This window comes from Sturnira hondurensis, unplaced genomic scaffold, assembly GCF_014824575.4.
Source record: "Sturnira hondurensis isolate 20B ecotype Veracruz unplaced genomic scaffold, ASM1482457v3 Scaffold0018728, whole genome shotgun sequence".
Taxonomy (NCBI): Eukaryota; Metazoa; Chordata; class Mammalia; order Chiroptera; family Phyllostomidae; genus Sturnira; species Sturnira hondurensis.
This window is the reverse complement of record NW_028091359.1, coordinates 9,044,483-9,061,765: the sequence shown is the minus strand read 5'-3', so window position 1 is coordinate 9,061,765 and position 17,283 is coordinate 9,044,483. Positions and strand designations below refer to the sequence as shown.

At 50.9% G+C, this 17,283-nt stretch overlaps 1 protein-coding gene across 1 annotated transcript in view; it reads left to right on the top strand.

Annotated features, from left to right (window-relative positions):
* Positions 1–231: 231 nt before the first annotated feature.
* The window catches only part of FAM20A (FAM20A golgi associated secretory pathway pseudokinase), a 34,339-nt gene continuing 17,287 nt past the window's right edge, over positions 232–17,283 (top strand). The window contains exon 1 of the mRNA XM_037070080.1: positions 232–1,280. Within this exon, the coding sequence (XP_036925975.1) occupies positions 877–1,280 (404 nt within the window). The 5' untranslated portion in view covers positions 232–876. The remainder of the gene's footprint in view (positions 1,281–17,283) is intronic.

The following is a 17,283-nucleotide window of genomic DNA, read 5'->3' as shown; positions in this document are numbered from 1 at the left end:
TCTTTAAAAATTAAGAAAGGAAGGGAGGGAGGGAGGAAAGAAGGAAAAGAAAAGAAGAAAGAAAGAAAATATCAAAGGTTTTTCACACACACCACTTGAGTCCCCCAAACCGCTTAGGCAGGGAAAGCGGGAGACCTGGGCTGAGGGGGGCAGGCGCGAGGAGAGGATAGGTGACAAGGTGGAAGGGCAGAGCCGGCGAGAAATTGGAGTTGGCTGGCGAGCTGCGCCAGAGGCAGGTGCCAGCTGGGAGTGGGCGGAGGTGCCGGCGCCCGGCCAGGCGGGGGAGCCGGCGCTACCTCGGCCTCTAGGAGTCGGGCGCGCAGACCTCTAGGAGTCGGGAGGAGCTGGGGGCACGGGCGTCCCTGCCGCCCACAGAAGGAGCCCCGGAACAGTCACAGCAGCTTCAGAGCGACCGCATCCTCTGAAGAGACACTCCAGGCTCCACAGCTGTCTCGCTCCTCCCAAAGGCGAGCGCTGCCACTGCCGGTACCCGCGCTCCTGCCCGCTGGGGCCCCGCCGCCGCCCGTCCGCTCGCGGGGACAGCCAGACTAGCACCCCCAGCCCTTCACCTGCCCAGCGCTCCCGGGTGGGCAGGCGCCGGGGTGGGGAAGGTGCGAGATCCAGGGACCTGGGAGACACCATCCTCTGGTCTCCATTACGCGCAGGGCAGGGACGCCCACGGACACATCCAGCCCCTGCGCTCCCTGCACCCGGTCCCCAAGTTCAAGAGCAACACCCTTCAAAAGCGGAGCTATCTCACGTGGTGAGCATTCCAGCCCTATTGACCGCAGTGACCGCGGCCGGCTGGAGTGCAGGCGGCCCTCTGCGCTCAGAGACCCCCGGGTCCCCGGAGTCACCCGAGCGCCCGGAGGGGCCATGCCCGGTCTGCGCCGGGACCGCCTGCTGATCCTGCTGCTGCTGGGCTCGCTTCTGTCCGCCGACCTCTACTTCCACCTCTGGCCCCAGGTGCAGCGCCAGCTGCGGCCCCGGGAGCGCCCACCGGGCTGCCAGTGCGCCCGCCGCGCCTCCTCCCCGGACCTGGACTCTGCCGCAGCCCCCTCGGACCCCCACACGGCGGCGCGCAACTTTTCCCGAGCCCGGCAGAGGACTGAGCTGGACCGCGGCGTCCGCAGTGGCCCCGGTTCCAAGCTGCAGGCCCTCTTCGCCCACCCGCTGTACAACGTCCCAGAGGAGCCGCTCGTCCTTGGGCCGGAAGACGTGCTGCTGGCTGGCCCGGAGGCGCTGCGGTATTACCGGAGGAAGGTGGCCCGCTGGAACAGGTAAGGACCCCATCCGCCAAGAGGGGGAGCGCCTGTGGGGCGGGGGGAGACCGGCAGCCCTGCACCCCCGCTTGCCCTTCGCCCGGCCCTGGCCCTGCCCCTCGCCTGGCGCCTGGCCCTGGCAGCGTTGCCCAGCTCACAATCCAGGGATTGTGCACTCCTTGGGCTCGGAGTGCACTCGGTACCCAGACAATACCAGAGGTTCCCTGTTGTGGACCTCTGAGGTCAGCTCCAAGTAGACAGGGCTCAGTGCAAGAAAAAGTTTCTGTGGAGCAGCGTAGCCAAGAAATCTTCCCAGCCTCTCCCCCTTAAGCTCCTTATTCACTGCTTAGCCCAACTTCTGTCCCAGGGCCATTTCCGCCCTCTTTCTTTTGCCCTGACGCGGGAAGCCACTGTTGGACTTCGGCTTTCCGGAATGAGGTTTCCAAACAGTAACTCCAAGACTGGTTCGAATTCGACACTCCGCTCTTTGGGCGGACCTGGGCGCCTTCCAGAAAGCAAGGCTACTCCCTGAAAACCCAGCTATTTCCCTTTACTTATTTCTCTGCCCCGGTGAGAGGTCAGCCCAGGGCAGAAAGGCAACCTTCCGTTCCCTGACAAGGTCACCTCTGTTTTATTTAAAACCTGATTTGTCGGTTTCTGTCGAGTGTGATGCCGGGAAGGTAGTTGGGTTGACAAGGATCTTGATGCTTTCACAGAAGAAATAAAAATCTACCTGGGAGCTTTTAAAACCAAAGTAGCATGTAGAAGGAAAAGATACCAAACATATTTAGGATGCAGTTAAGAAGGATGTTTTTGGAAAAGGGCAGGGGGAAGAGTAGTGTTGGAGAAGATGAGGTGGTCAATGCTAAGATCCCCAGCTAGCGGCAGAAAGCTGCTGTGTGAGTTAGGGCTCTGTTTTGAAGTACAGACTTGTACTTCACTAAATATCACTCACATCCAGAGTTCACTTTGGTGCCACACCCATCAATTTTCTTAATACAAGAGATTTCAGAATGAGATGTCATCGGGGGAAAAAGTCCCTCGGGAGCACGGGAGACCATAAATCTGAGTGCTCGACCAGTATAACTGTTTGCTCATTATTCTGGAGCGCTGAGACTGCCTGGGGGAGACAAACCTCCAGAAATTAAAGAGAGAGTTATTGGCTGACATCACTCTGGTGAATTTCAATTGCAGCTCTATGGCTGATGATTTTCTATTAGGAAAAAAAAAAAAGAAATGGTTCTCAATTCTATCATTAATTGTGTGCAGAAAAAAAAAAGAAGACAACTTGTGATTGCTTCTCAGACATTGTCACTTCCAACATTACCCTTATTTGCATCTGTAATGGGGGGGGGAGTCTGGGTCAGTGAACTAGGCAATTTTGCGCTTAAAATTTTTGCCTGTTGAAGGTTTAAGAATGAGGGGCTGTGGGCAGAGTCACTTGCTTTTGTGAGTGTAGATCAGCTTTCACTTGGCCAGCTTTCGTCGCTGTGGCCTTAAACTTCCCCACAGTCCTCTGGTCCTGAACGAAGTCCCAGAGGAGTATTTTAGCAGAAAAGCAAAAACTCTTTCTCAACCATCTGTTTGACCGTCGATATTGGGCTCTGTTTCTACACCGGGATGTGTCACAAAAACATTTCCTGATCAGAAATTGTCTTGGTCACTTAGCCGAAGATCAGTGGGGAGGCCGGTGACCTTGCTGTGTGAAGAAGGAACAGAGCGGTTTGGCGAGGTTGGTTGAGCGGGGCAGCTGTGATATGTAGTCATCACTTCCTTCGAATACGTGAGATCTGCAGGCTGTAGCGGTGAGGCAGGACGCAGGGGCGGGGAACATTCTCCCTGCACCCAAAACGTATTGTGGACGTCCCCAGGATGCCACTAGTAAGCATGTGCATTGTACGTACGGTGAGCGAGATTACACGTGGGACGTGGAAGACTCATCAGCCAGCGTGAATCGGAATCACCCTGGAGCTCTATTGTGAGAGACCGTTGCTCGTTGCCTGAAGCACTGAGGACACCCACATGCCTGCTGTCACGTGCAGGGCCCCTGAAGGCTCCAGCTCTCAGAGTAGACAAGTAATTAGAACGGGCAGCAAAGGAAGAAACAGTGAAGGGCCTTGCTTATTGTGTATCTTTTGCACAAACTGTCCTTGTTTGTAGCCACAGCCCAGCCAGTATTTAAACCACAGGGATTGGTAGGCATATGTGGATGCTACCATGCCAATAATTACCTAACATTAACCGCTTTCCAAAATAATCCTATCAGCAAACCGTCTGCCAAACCAAAAGAGGCGCAGGTAGTAAAATAAGCCAGATCAGCATTTTTCACCACTGGCAGGAGAGACCATTAGTCTGAGTGATTTTTTTTTTTTACCATCATTCTAATAAGTGATGGTATGAAGCTGAAACTGGAAATTATCTTTCGGTAACTTCAGCTCATTACCAGTGGGAGATAGGTAATGGCCCACCTTTTCCCCCTGGTCATTCCTTTTGGATTTCACACCATGGAAGATGGAGCTTACAGATTGTTTTTAATGTTTTAGGTACTCAGTCAATGTTTGCTCACTGGGTGTCAATAATCAGTGAAGGTAAAGTGTGAAAGACACGTCATGGGTGGGGTGGGCTATCCGTGTGCTGTCCCACACTCAGGCTCTCTGCCTTCGTCCTCAACCCGCTGCCCTCCCCTCCTTTCCTCTGTTTCTTCCTCAAAATGTAGCTAAATGTGGCATGGTCCAGGTTCAAACGTAATCAGGGGAAATGTTTCTGTCAAGTCATCAACCACTGATCACCGTGAGTGAGCCGGCACCAGGCTCCATCAGATACGGTGACACCTGTCTTGAATAGTGCAGAGGCGAGAGAGAGAACAGTGAGCACGGGGCGCGTGGTCTTCACTGTTTCAGGCTGTAAACCGACCAGCCGGACCAAGCCTGCTCCTTTCAGAGTGATGATGTGAGGCAGGGCCTGCCCAGAGCACAGGTAACCACCCAAGTTGTTGCTACCTTTGCACCTCAGAGGCTGACCTTTAGATTTCTTCCCTGCCCACGAGGTGCCTGAATCAGAAGACATTTGTCCTTGGACGTATCAAAACTGGCCAGCTCGGCCGGTTTTGTTCACCCATCTTTGGTTGGCACCTCCGGATCCCTCTGGTCTTGACAGGCAAGGTCAAACCGGGTCATGCCCCGCTGACGTCGAAACTCCAGCAGCGACAACGCAAACATGAGCTTCCTCCTCTCTCTGCTTTGCTTTCTTGACATCTTCCTCGGGTATCAGGAACGTTATATTTCCCTGCAATTGCAAAGCCAGCATTTGCCAGGAGCGTCCGTGTTATGTGTCTGTTTTTCTTACCATCGGCAGCCCCTGACTTCCCCCCCTGCTGTTCTCTCTTCGCTCCCACTGAAAGAAAGTCTAACCCTGAGTCGGTCTTTGAAAATCGCAGCAAAGAGACTGGGCGGCTTTTCAAAAATGACAGTTGTTCACGGGGAGTACACTGGCCCAAGTTTTTCTCCGGGGGAGCTTTGAGAAGATCCGGAAGCAGAGGCAGATAGAGGAGACGGGGGAGAAAGAGCCCGGGGGGCGGGGAGGAAAAAACACCCAGCTGGAAATGAGAATTTTCTAGTGGAGGCATTTTTGAAAGAAGAGCTTCTTTGGAATGACAAATACAATCTTTTTAGTCTCACCCCCTCATTCTCCCCTCGGCCCCATTTTATTTTATTTTTTTTCATCTTTTCCCTGCTTGTTTCATGCTGGCCCCAGACCATTCGGAACATAGATTTACTGGGAGCGGGCAGTTCAACCCGCAGAGCGGATCAAAGCCCAGATGTTACTCAGGGGTCAGCCTTTCCCCGGGGTCAGCGGGGTCTTGGACCATTGTCTGATTCTTCTGCCAGGGGTGCCAGGCTGAGACAGGAAATGGCCTTCCTCAATTTCAGATGGGCCTCTGCCAGGACCTGTGTGTGGTTAGCAGAGGCAGTGGGAATCCTGACTCCTCTTTCCCACTTCCCCCAGTTAGATCTTTACTGGCTGGTTTGGGGGAAAGCTGCTGTTTTAGTGGTTTCTGAATCCCCGGATGCATAGCTGGAGGGAACGTCTTCACTCTCCTGAAAAGCAAAGTCTCTGAGCAGATGGTTTCTGAGAGAGCGGATCCAGAAGCCGCTTGTCCATCATTCCAAAGCCCACCCTCACTGCCATTACCACAGCAAAACCAGAGATCATGCTGTTCACCCAAGAGGGACAGGCACTTCCTGTTTCCAAATACACCAAAATGAAGTGCCCCAGCCAAGCCCCTCAACTGTCCCATTGTTTCCAACCCCTAACCCTCTCCTTTCACCCCAACCAAATCCTTATCAGTCCTGGGAACGCAACTGGCTAATTCTTTGCATACAAATCTCTACTTGAAACATACCAGATATGTGCTAAGTACTTGACCTACACTACCCAACCAGGGCCTCACAACTGCCCCAGAAGCAGGTGTGTGGGGGAGACAGAATTCCAAGCTGGTCCCCTGAGTATTCAATCAAACGCTGATCCAGATACTGCCATAAAGCGCAGCTGACCTGGCGGTAGGAGCGTTATCCAGGTGTGCTTGGTCTAGTCACAGGAGCCCTTGACAAGCAGAGTTTCCTCCTGCTGATGGAAGAAGAGGAAGGGAAAGATTTAAAGTGTGGTAAGGATTTGCTGACTGGAAGACAGAGGCGGCCACACTGCAAGGGTGGTGAGCAAGGAAGCAGGGACCTCAGTCCTACAACCACAAGGAAAGGAATTCTGCAAACAATAGAAATGTGCAGACTTCTCCCCCACCCCCAAGCCTCCCGCCAGCTTCCCTTCAGCCTTCGGCCCTGCACAGAGAACCTGGCCACACGAGAACTTCTGACCCGCAACTCTGTGAGCTAATACATGGGTGTGGTTTTAAGCCACTAGGTTTGGGGTGAGTTGTTACACAGCAATAGAAAACAGATACAGTACGGCTATTTACTTCATTTTATAGAGGAAACTAGGGAGGAGGTTATATAATTCACCTCCTAATGTCAGGCAGCAAGCAAACCACAGGCAGGCTTTGTATCCAGAGGGTCTGGCTCCAGAATCCACGCTCTAACCAGCGGCTCCACCACCAGGCAACTCTGATGTCCACAGGTCCTCACTTTTCTTTCCTTTTCTGGAGAGGTTTTTCAGACTACCCCCACCCTGCCCCAGCCCCTACCCTGACGGACGCACCCTCTCCATAAAATACCACATTGCTTTTTATGACCACGCACTGTCCAGCTTCATAGCAGCTATCTGGAGCCTCAGGTGACAATAAATAGCCACTTGCTCCTGGCATGAAAAGCCCCCGGCTTGCATGTGGTCGTACTGACACATCTGTCTCGTGCTGTCCCATTGGGAAGCGCTGAAGCAAGTGTCTGTGGAACAAACTATTGGGAACAGATGACTTCAGGATTCGGGGGGGTGGGCTAGCTGTCAGTCAATGGTCTATTATCTCCTATAGCAAAAACCTTGAACAAGAACAATTCCACTATAAAATCACCCTACCTATAACTTGTCTACTACTCCCTATGAACATGTGAGGCAAAATCACCTTCCTGAAACATTCTAAAATTTTTAATCTGGGGTTTTCTCCCCATTGGAGTAGTCTAAATAAAATCAATTAAAAACAAAACTCCCCAAAGGAAAGCTGAGAAGGTGCTGTTTGCCAACAAAAGGAAATGTCCTTGGCTTCCCTGGGCTTGCGGAGAAAGAGCTGCCACCGGGGCTCATGCTGAAGAAGAGTGGGCGACACGGAGACCCCGACTTCACCAACGCAATCCCTGCCCTGCCCGGGGGGCAGGTGCTGGCCTGTGTTTTCCTTGTGATTATTCATTAAGCCGGAGGCTTCTGCTGGAGCCGGCTCGCTCATGGACTGCTGAAAGCCGAGTGGGGAGAGCTTTCTAAAAAGCCACAGTGGTGGTGGAGCAGAAATCACCAGGCAGGGAGCATCTGCGTGCCTGTTATTACGGGCAGGCACACACGTGAGAATCTAATGAAAACCGTAGAGTGGGGTTGGGGGGAGGCTCAGTCCTTTCTGTGGCCTGTCACCTGGCAGGATGTCCTGTGGTGGGAATGTGAAATCAGGACAGAACCGAGTCGGAGTGCCTTGCAGATGCTGGCTGCCCTCCCTAGAGGCTGACCTTGAGGCCAGGGCCTGGAGACAGCCAACAGAACTTGGCTTGAGCAAGAGGCAAAGTTAAGAAGCAGCAAATGGCCTCTTTTATTGGGTTCACTAGTAATAAACCACATACATTTGGGGAGCCACAGGAAATAGAAAATAGTAGAGGACTGTAATTCCCAAACAGCCAGGAACCTGTAATAAAATTCAGCAAAATATAGAAAGTACAAGAGAAGCCTTAAGGGGCATTGGCACAGGGGCACATGGACGGAGAAGCTGGACCATAAAATACAGGGTGACCTGGGAAAGGATGGGATTTTTGAAAAATTGGGCAAGGTTGATGGGTTAGAAAAGAGCTCTCCTGGTAGAAGAAAATCAGCTGTTTAGCCTGGGAAGTCAGGCGCAACTCTCCCATAGGAGACTTGCCTTCAGCAGTCAATGCCTGGGTCAAATTCAGGGGGTGGTGAGTCAATACTGATACTGCTGCTGACCAGAATGGGGTCCAGAGGGAGGGACACAGGGTCTCTCCTGGCCAGCTCAAGTGTCCTGTGGGGTCTCAGGTTCACTCAAACGGGATTTTTATATCTCTGGCTCCTTTTCTTCCATGGCTGCATAGTTACAAATCCTATTAGGGAAGGTGTATTTGTCTGCACATGCAACTCAGCTCATTTTTTCACTGAGTTAAGAATTATGCGCAACCAGTAGCTGCTTATTTACACATTCTGTACTCTGAGTGTTCAGAGATACTAGAGAAAGTCAGGTTCACCAACCACTATTCCATAAGCAATTCAAGCCCCATTGTTTCATTGTAGGGTTTTTTTTTTAAATGGGGACATTGGACCTCACTTAGTTCAAGTGATAAGGTCTATATTTTCCTTAAATTTTGCTTTCTGTGCATATGTTTATTTTCATTATTTTTGCAAAGCATTGCCTACATCATCAGGATACTTTGGTATCAAGTGGCAAAACCCAGCTCAAACTAACACAAGCAGGAAGGAAATGTAGAGATTCAAGAAACTGAAACTCAGTCAAGGCAGCTGTCTCTACTCTCCTCTTAGTTCATCTCCCTGTCTTAATCCCTCCTGCGGTTTCAAATCCCAGCAGCCCTGGGACCACAGCGATCAAAGGGCTTCTCCAATTTCCCAGAAGAAAGACCCTTTACAAAGATGCTGATAGGCCATGTCTGGGAACACAGCCAGGCTGTAGAAGGCCGTGATTGGCCCAGCTTTGAGGTAGATCAACTAATCACTGACACCAGGGAAGTGGAGGCATTGGAAACTCACCATTCAGTTCTCCACTCAGCCACGTGGATCAGTGTGTGGAACAGCAGTTTCCCCAAAACCTGGGTGGGTGCACAGCACTGCTGTGACCTGCTGTGACCTGCTGGAAAATTTTTCAACTTACGCCTGCCACAGTATCTGACTCCTGTAGCTACTGTTCTGGAGTTTTAATAAGACTCTTTAAAAACAAATTCACTCATAACAGATTTCTAGTGTGACGATTTTTTAAACCAACCATTTAAACCCACACCTCCGATTGTGACTATATTTGGAGATAGGATTTTTGGAGAGGTAATTAAAATTAAATGAGGTCATAAGGGTGGTGTCCTTATAAGAAGGAGAGACACCGGGGACGTGTATGCCATCTGAGGACAGAGTGAGAAGGCAGCCACCTGCACGCCAAAGAGAGAGGCTTCAGTGCTGCCATACCTTGATCTTGGACTTCCAGCCTCCAGTGTTGTGAGAAACAAATGTCTGTCGTTTAAGCCCCTCAGCCTGTTGTTTCTGTTATGGCAGCCTGAGCAGACCCACAGAGACAAAAGCACCTCTGAAATGGCCCCCTCCTCCCGGGTGGTCCTCCCAGCTTCCGAAGGCCTCAGGCCTCCTCGTCAAGTCTCCTCCTCGGCCTCCCTGACTCTCAGACAAGACAGCCTCAGTCCCCTCCTGGGGCCATGTGCTTAGCTCTTCATTTGTTCTCTTTTTAATCTGTTTATGGCTAGCCTTTAAGCTCCCCCTTCTTCAGGAGATGATTTTTGAGGTCAAAAGGTGAAACACTGGCTCTCTGTCTCTCTTTGCATCCCTTCTGTCCAGAGAGTGGCCTGGACCCTCAGGCCACTCTCTGGATAGGTCTCACTCAATCCCTACGCCAGAGCAGTGACTCTGTGAGGTCAGGACGGGGTTGGGACTCAGTTAGCCCAGAGGAAACACAAGTGGTCTCTTGCAACATAGCGTGAAAGCAGTTCTGAGGGGAGGAAGTGATTGTATTTCAACCAGGAAGGAAATGAGTCTGGGTTGGGAAATCAGCCCATTTGGCGAAATCGCACTGGCACCTTGGTGTGGCCATGGCACCACCACCCTGGTCTTCAGGGAGGTTCCATCTGTGGTCTGAATAAATCTTTGACGAAGCATCGCGTTCTCAGCAGCCTCTGCGGAAACTGTGACTGTTAGTTCCTCCTTTGCGCTTATTATGTTGTCACCTCCGCTGTGCGGACCTTCATTTCCTCCCCTGTGGATCCGAGGGGTGATCTATTCACAGGACTAGAGGGGACTCCAGTAAGATAATACATGGAAAGAATCCCCAAAAGGCGTCTGTAATGAGCTCTGCACAAATACAGGCTATTAATTGCATTAAATAAAAAGACACATCCTACAGTAAATAAGGACCACGAGGCTGTGGCAGAGGCGCTGAATCCCACGTGCCCCAGGACGCTGCTGCGGGGTGCGGCCACGTGACTCGCTGTAGTCAACAGCGTGTATGGAAGTGATCGACATCACTTCCTGGCCAAAGCATTTAAGACCCGGTACTTCCCCAGTGCCTTCCTTTCCTTGCCTTGATGACCGTGAAGGCCATGTTCTGGGATGCTGGTGCGTCCATGGAGCCGGGTCCCTGAGTCACTCAGTGGAATCCCCACCTTCATTTGACAGCCAGCACGAGTGAGAGAAGCCTTGGTGTGTTAAGCCACTGAGACTTCAGGATGAAGTCGTTACTCTAGCAGGACCTGACTTCACTTCACAAACCCAAGTGTGAGAGAAATGTTACATTGATTTTTTTTTTCTAAAATTAAACCAAATGGCACTTAAGCCCCTTTTCCGCGAGGCAGGGTAGAAATTCAACCCTAATAGTCACCGGAGCGCCTTCCCCCAAATTCCCTAGTGTTGGGGGGATATCTTTAGGGCATTAGGTAGAAGAACAACCCAAGAGGACCCTCTCTCCACATTCCATCACCTGGCCTCCTGCAGGAGGGTGGCGTTGTTTCCATGCCAACCTCGGGCCCAGGATTAGGGTTATTTGCACAGTGCACAGCCACTACCCCCGACCCTGGCTCACCTCCAGGACAGACACATGACCCCCAACCAACTCTGCACCTAACCTTGGAGTATCTGCTTGCTTTCCCCAAACTCTGTGCTTCTACGGGCGCGTCCTACTGTCTGTCACACCCCAGTCTAGCACATTGGCTTTCCAGGAATAAAAAATCAAAGCCAGAGAAGGAGCAGGGTAACCCATCTAAACATCTGCTCGGTCCGGGGTCGTAAATACGCTCTGAGACAGTGAGACGCGAACACCTGCTCCCTTCTTAGAACAGGGGTATATGAAATTCCATAAGAACAAAACACCCATTAATGTCTCCATAAATCACCCTGCTCTGTGGCTGACTGCTCAGGGCCGAGGAGGAAAATGGGCCAAGATCTGCAATCATTCAGTTTGTAAATCAGAGGGAAAAATCATACCATGCAAATTAGCACTAACTCACAGGCCAAGGACCTGAAAGAATTTAATCTGTGGGTGGGCCACCAGGAAATGGGCTTATGAACCATGAAAATAGGATCCCCAGCCCAACCCCCCATTGCAGCCCATGCACTCCGATCCCTCTACACACAGGTCTCCTTCAAATTCTCGTGCCTGCGTGACAGGCAGCAAGACAAAGTTCAAGCACTTCTAAAAATACATATATTCTGCCAAACCCTTGATTACTAGGGGGCCCCAGGCGAGAACCATAAAGCTCCTCCTTTTTCTTGACCCACCCTGAGTGCTGCCGCTTTCTGCACTCGGGAAAATAGTACACGAGAAAGGGGACACACACTTGCCAGTGTCGTTTGCTGACAGAGTGTGTGTGTATGTGTGGTGTGTGCAATATGTATGTAGGTGGTGTGTGAAATGTGTGTGGTGTGTATCTATGTGGTGGGTGTAATGCATGTGTGGTGTGTGCAACGTGTGTGCATATGTGTGGTGTGTGTGGCGTGTACAGTATATAATGTGTGGGGTATATGTGTGTAATGTATATATATGTTGTGTGTGGTATGTGTAATGTGTATATATGTGATGTGTGTGCACATGTGAAACATGTTTATCTTAGGACATACAGTTGGAGAATTGAAAAGAACCAAAATTATGACATTTAAGTGGATCAGTATCACATCATTTGCAATTAGCACGTGTTTGCATTTTATCAATATGCTTGTAGGGTTGGTCTGACGACAAGTGAGTGTGACGCACATTTGTTGTTTTAAACAGTTAAGCTGCATTTACAGTTTTTGCTGTGCTGAAGGTACAGAAAGAGCTTAGGAGGCCCCGAGGAGGGCTCTCGTGCTATCTATGGAAACCATTAAATTGCAGAGTCCAGAATCCATCATAGGCATTTCCAGGTCACCCTCAGAGCATTAAGTGCTTTATTCGCTCATCTGTCTGTGGCTCCAGCCCCGGTTTCTCAGCCTCAGCACTGCTGACACCTGGGGCCAGATAATTTTCTGTTGCGCCGGGCTCTCCCGTGCATGGGAAGGTGTTCAGCAGCATCGCTGAGCACTACCCCCACTGACTGTGACACAAAACTGCCTCTCGATATTGTGAGCCCCGAGGGGCAAAGCTGCTCCGAGTTGAGAACCTCTGGTCTACACTAGGGAGGCGGCTGTCCTGGGAGGGGAAACAGCCTGCAGCCCTGGGACCTGTACTCTGTGGATCCTCACACCAGGGTTCTGTTGAGGGGACTCTCGGTCCAGTGTTAATGTTTAGTGTTTCCCAAAAGTACTGTGTGCGACACAGAATCTAAGGTATGTTGACAGGTGCTGTGGAAAGGAAGTTTTCAAATGCTCTCTGACTGCAGGACTTCTCAGAGCCTTTACTGCCATTAGGTAACTAAGACCCTCCAAGAGGGCCTGCCGTTCACAGCTCTTTCCAAATTTATGTGCATGCAACCAGCGATGTTTGTTAGTGGTTTCGGGTGCTTAGCTCTATGCCCAGGAATAGAATCTGGGCAACTTGGCCCAGCTAGAAGGCATCTACTAGTGTCCTGCCTTGATTCTGGGGATCCCTTCGGCCAGGGGTCATTCTTGCCTTCTCCTCCAGGGTGTCCACTCCACTCACATCTTCAGCGATTGGTCTGGAAGTTGTTCTGAAGATAGAGAAGCAGGTGTCTCACTGAGATCATAGTCCCAGGTCCTCGAATGCCCCTCCCAGCTTGTGATAGGCATCCAGCTCATTCTGTTAGGTCATCCAGTATGAAGCAAGTCTGCAAAGGGCAAGCATAGCCACTTTGCTAAGACCGTGAAAAGAAATGATCACATTTGGGGTCACTATCCCCAAGTCCCCAGCTGCACCGTAGCTAACGTCTTCTGTGATACCCTCCAAGTGTCTGACCGCTGTCTACAGTAATGCTCTCCCTGCCTGGATTACACCTCCTGGTTGCATTTTGGGGGCTGTTAGGCCCCTCTCCCTGGGGTGGGGACGGGGGAATGGAGCCTGGGGGGTCAGAGGGGAGCCTCGGCCCAGAGCTGCAGTGTGAAGAGGCAGAGGGGTGACTATTTCTGTCTGGGGAAGTGAACTGAGGAGCAGTTAGGGAGCTCACTTCAGTGTCTGCCAGATGGCTTCAGCTCTGGCTCCCTAACGTTGCCTCACAGCTGCCGTGGGCTGCCCTCAGCCTCCAGGGCACAGGCGTAAAAAGGGATGAGGGGGCAGACGACATCAGAGACATGCCCTTTGAGCCCGTGGGATAGAGTGACAAGGAGACTTTGTCAGCATTCCGTGGCCTGTTCAGGATGAGCCACGGGATTCTGACGGTGAGTTAACCGGTCTGTGAAGGGGCAATTGGGGGAGAGCTGGTCGTTCCACAGAAGTCTGTAGTGAGCGCATGCCCCCCGCAGGAGTTCAGTGCTTGGTCTCAGAAATCAAGTCCATCCGAAGGGTGAATGGAAAAAGCATTTCCGGAAGCCCATGTCCTCGTTGGCCTCAGTCACATCCACTCAGTGCTGTTATGACGTTCTCGTACTCAGGAGAACCAAGAAGGTCCGGGAGATAAAGCCCCTACTTTCCCCAAATAAAGGGCCTGAAAGTGACACACGGGGGACTCAGTAGGTATTTCCGGGTTATTAATTGCACAATTCACGGGCATGTTTTCCATGAAACTGACAAAGCTCTAGCCCAGGGTCTCTGCCTTCCCTGTAGGTGCAGAGCACTGTTGGGTGGGGAGGGAAGCTGGCGGGGAGAACAGGCGGGGTGTTGCCACATAAGTATCAAACCTCAGAAGAGAGTGACCGAAATCTTCAAGGCACTAGTAACTCGTGGACATCTTTTCTCGGTCTAAATAGTCATTCTCATGCCTACATTTGCATTTATGGTTTTGTACTTTGTTTCTGTACAATGGTCCCCCCAGTTGCCTAAGCACCAGGCCCTTCTACGCCTTCTTGGTCACCGGCGGGAGAAGACATTACAAAGGAGGAGCTTTCCAAACTCATCACCACCATGATAAAAACAGCTCTGAGGAATATTCCTCCTGAAACAAATGTCAAGAGAAAGACTATTGAAACAGACAGCTGGATCGATTGGATGCACAGATTTCATTCAAGGGCCCGTTCCCATAGAAGTTCCCTATAATGCGTTTTCAATTTTCTTTAGAACAGAGTGCTTTCGGACCAACGTTGTAAGTTCCAGTGACTAGGTGATGGGGGTCCGGTTCCCCTGGGACCCTCTGAGTCACAGCTGCCCCACTTCCTTGCCAGGCTCATCTGCAGCACCTGGCTGGTTAGCACTGCACCCCAGGGGCTCTGCGCTCGGGACGCCAGAAGGGACTGGGGCACAGGTTGTCCCCCTCCATGTGCTCTTAGCTCCCCACATCCCAGGAAGAAAACCCAGGCCCCCACTCAGCCCACCAGGAATAGCCAAAGTGCCCAGCTCCAGGCTCCTCACCCTGCCCCAAGCCAGCAGAAGCCCCCAAGGCCAGGCCTGCCTGAACATTCAAAGGACGGTTTGTGCTTAGTTTGTGCATGGAGAGACCACAGACAAGCTTCGGCAGGACTCCAGGTCCCATTCCTGGATGATCCCAGACATTGCAGACATGCCAAGGCACAACAGTGGTGGCGTCTAACGCAACAGCGTGACGTGGGTGTTGTGCCCTTGCTTCTGGGAGGTTCCAGAGGGATTTGCTCTGGCATGAAAAGCTGGTTGTTTCTGGTTACCCACTGGAGACCTCTCCTCCACCGGGTCTCTGGTCTTCATAAACACTAATAATGAAGACAGCTGCCGTTAATGGACACCCGCTCTGCAGCTGGACGTTACTACACTTCATTCCTACAGCACAATGAGGTAGTTGTCGGTATCCCCATTTTCCATGATAGGTAAACTGAGGCTCAGGGGGGTTAAAGTACTTCTCCGAAGGCCATGCCCTGTCCTTGCTCTTCTCATTATGCAAATTGGGCATAAGCATGTGTGTCGGGTGCAGTGGCTGGCAGCTCACAGGAGATTGTGTATGTGTCAGTGGCACCTGGCCCGAGCCTCAAGGTCATTCTAGGAAGAGGCAGGACCAGGCTTTGGTGACACAAAAGTCCCTGTCCTTTTCTGCCGCTGCACTTCTGTTCAGTTCTCACTGAGCTTCTCCGTGCTTATTCATGTCTGCTCACCTCGTTTCAGCAGGGGTGGAACTTTGTCATTGTCATTGCTGTCACCCAAAATAGGCCTTATGTTCTGTTTTCGTGCTGTTTATTCTTCCTTTGGGAGAGTCAGTAAGTTGCTCCTCCTGGAGGTGGCGTTTGAGACTAGCCAAGAACCTAACTCAGTCTGGAAATGAAGCAGGGGGTTATGTAGGCCCTGAGTGATAAGGGCAGTTATTGAAAAAGCATCGACCCTATTGATTCACAGGGGGACCAGGAAGTGTTTTTGTTTGTTAGCTCCCCTTCGGGAAACTCCGCCCCTCCCCACCCTCTTCCCCAGAATACTTGTTTCTCTTTCTCCTGATTCTCTGTGTTGTCCTGGTTCGGGGTGACGAACTTAGCTGGGGACTTTGCATTCTTTCCATCAGACTCCCCAGAGAGTCCAGCCATCACAGAGCTTTAGCCTAGAAGTAGCCTTGGGAAATAGCCCGGCAGACTGTTTTTTCAAATAAAAATACATGTTAATACTGTTTGCTTGGTTTTTTTTTAAATCTGGCAGGAGGCCTATTGACCCAGTCAACCATTTGCCCTTTCCCTGGATTCTCATAAAGCCCTAGGTCTGAAGCACTTTAAAATGTGTCACTTTAAATAATTATATCAGTGATTCACACCCCTCCCCACCCTACGTGGGAAGGCCGCAGGGGCCTCGCTATCTTGGAAAATGAATCTCAGCATTTTAAAATGCTCCCAGACCTGAACAACAACAACAAAATATTAACTCAAAAAGAAAAGAAAACTGGGACATCAGAATGAATTAAAATCTGATTAAATGTTTACAAAACAATGCATCATTGTTGACTCACTTACATTACTAGATACTTTATTTGGAACAATTCTAAATGATAAAAGGGAACTCGCAAAAAGGATAGCAAAAATATTTATTGTGGGGTGAATTTTAATATGTTTGATATGATATGAGGTGAAAGTCCCCGAAAGTAGAAATGCCCAGCAGCTACCAGGCCCTGGGGCAGGCACCGGAGGCCAGGACCAAAAAGCTGCCAGATAACCATCCATTCCTTCACATCAGTCTATAAAACTGGGCCTCTTCCTCAAGACAACAGACTTCCACCCAGGACAGGAAACCCCAAAAAGGGGTAGCCATCCTCTGTTACTTTATCCACACTGGCTGAGAAGGGGGTGGGAGTGGGGCAGAGGAAGGTGACTGATAGCTCAGTGGCACTTGGGCCTGAACTCCAGGACCCAAGTCAGTATTCAGCACTTCCCAAGCTCCTCCACTAGGGGCAGTGCAGGGTGAAAAAAGCCTTCCACCCGAGGGTCTAGATTCTTGGAGGTAGAGCCTGAGGTGGCCAAGTGAAATTTTCTTTAAGGATTAGGGTTTTATCTCAAAAATGACCGTGTATGCTGCTTTCTTCCCCATGACATGTCTATTTAATAGAAAGGTAATTTTAAAAATTGTTGACCAGTAAGAAAATCAAACAGTCCAAGTATATGGGCCGTGTTTGTTTTGCCGTCTGCTCCATCGCAGACCTCCAGGGGTGGTATCACACTGTGGGAAATGAGGATGTACAGGAACGCCCAAAGCCTGACGCCGTCACCAGCTTTACCTAGCCGTAGGACATCAGGCCAGTTCGCCTTCTGTCTGGTCAGAAGGCTTCGGTCTTTTCCTCAGCCATTCATTTGTTCAGCCTTGCTCTCTGACCCTCAGGTACACCTGTCCTTGCCTGTGTCTCTGAGCAAGTGCTCAGCTTGTCCCTCCCCCAAGAGCACCCTCCACATCTCTTCTGTGCAGACACCACCCACAGAATCCAGCTGAAGTCCACCTTCTCCCACTGTAGTGTTCTTCTGACTGCTTTGTCACAGAACTATCTTTCCTCTCTCAAACACATTAAGGTGTTTTTGTCCAAACCACAGGTCTAGCAGTCGGTTTACAACTGCCTTACATGTTGCTCTGATCATGTTGGAGACATACAGCTTGTCTCCCAAGTGAGACTCCATGCCGCTCAAT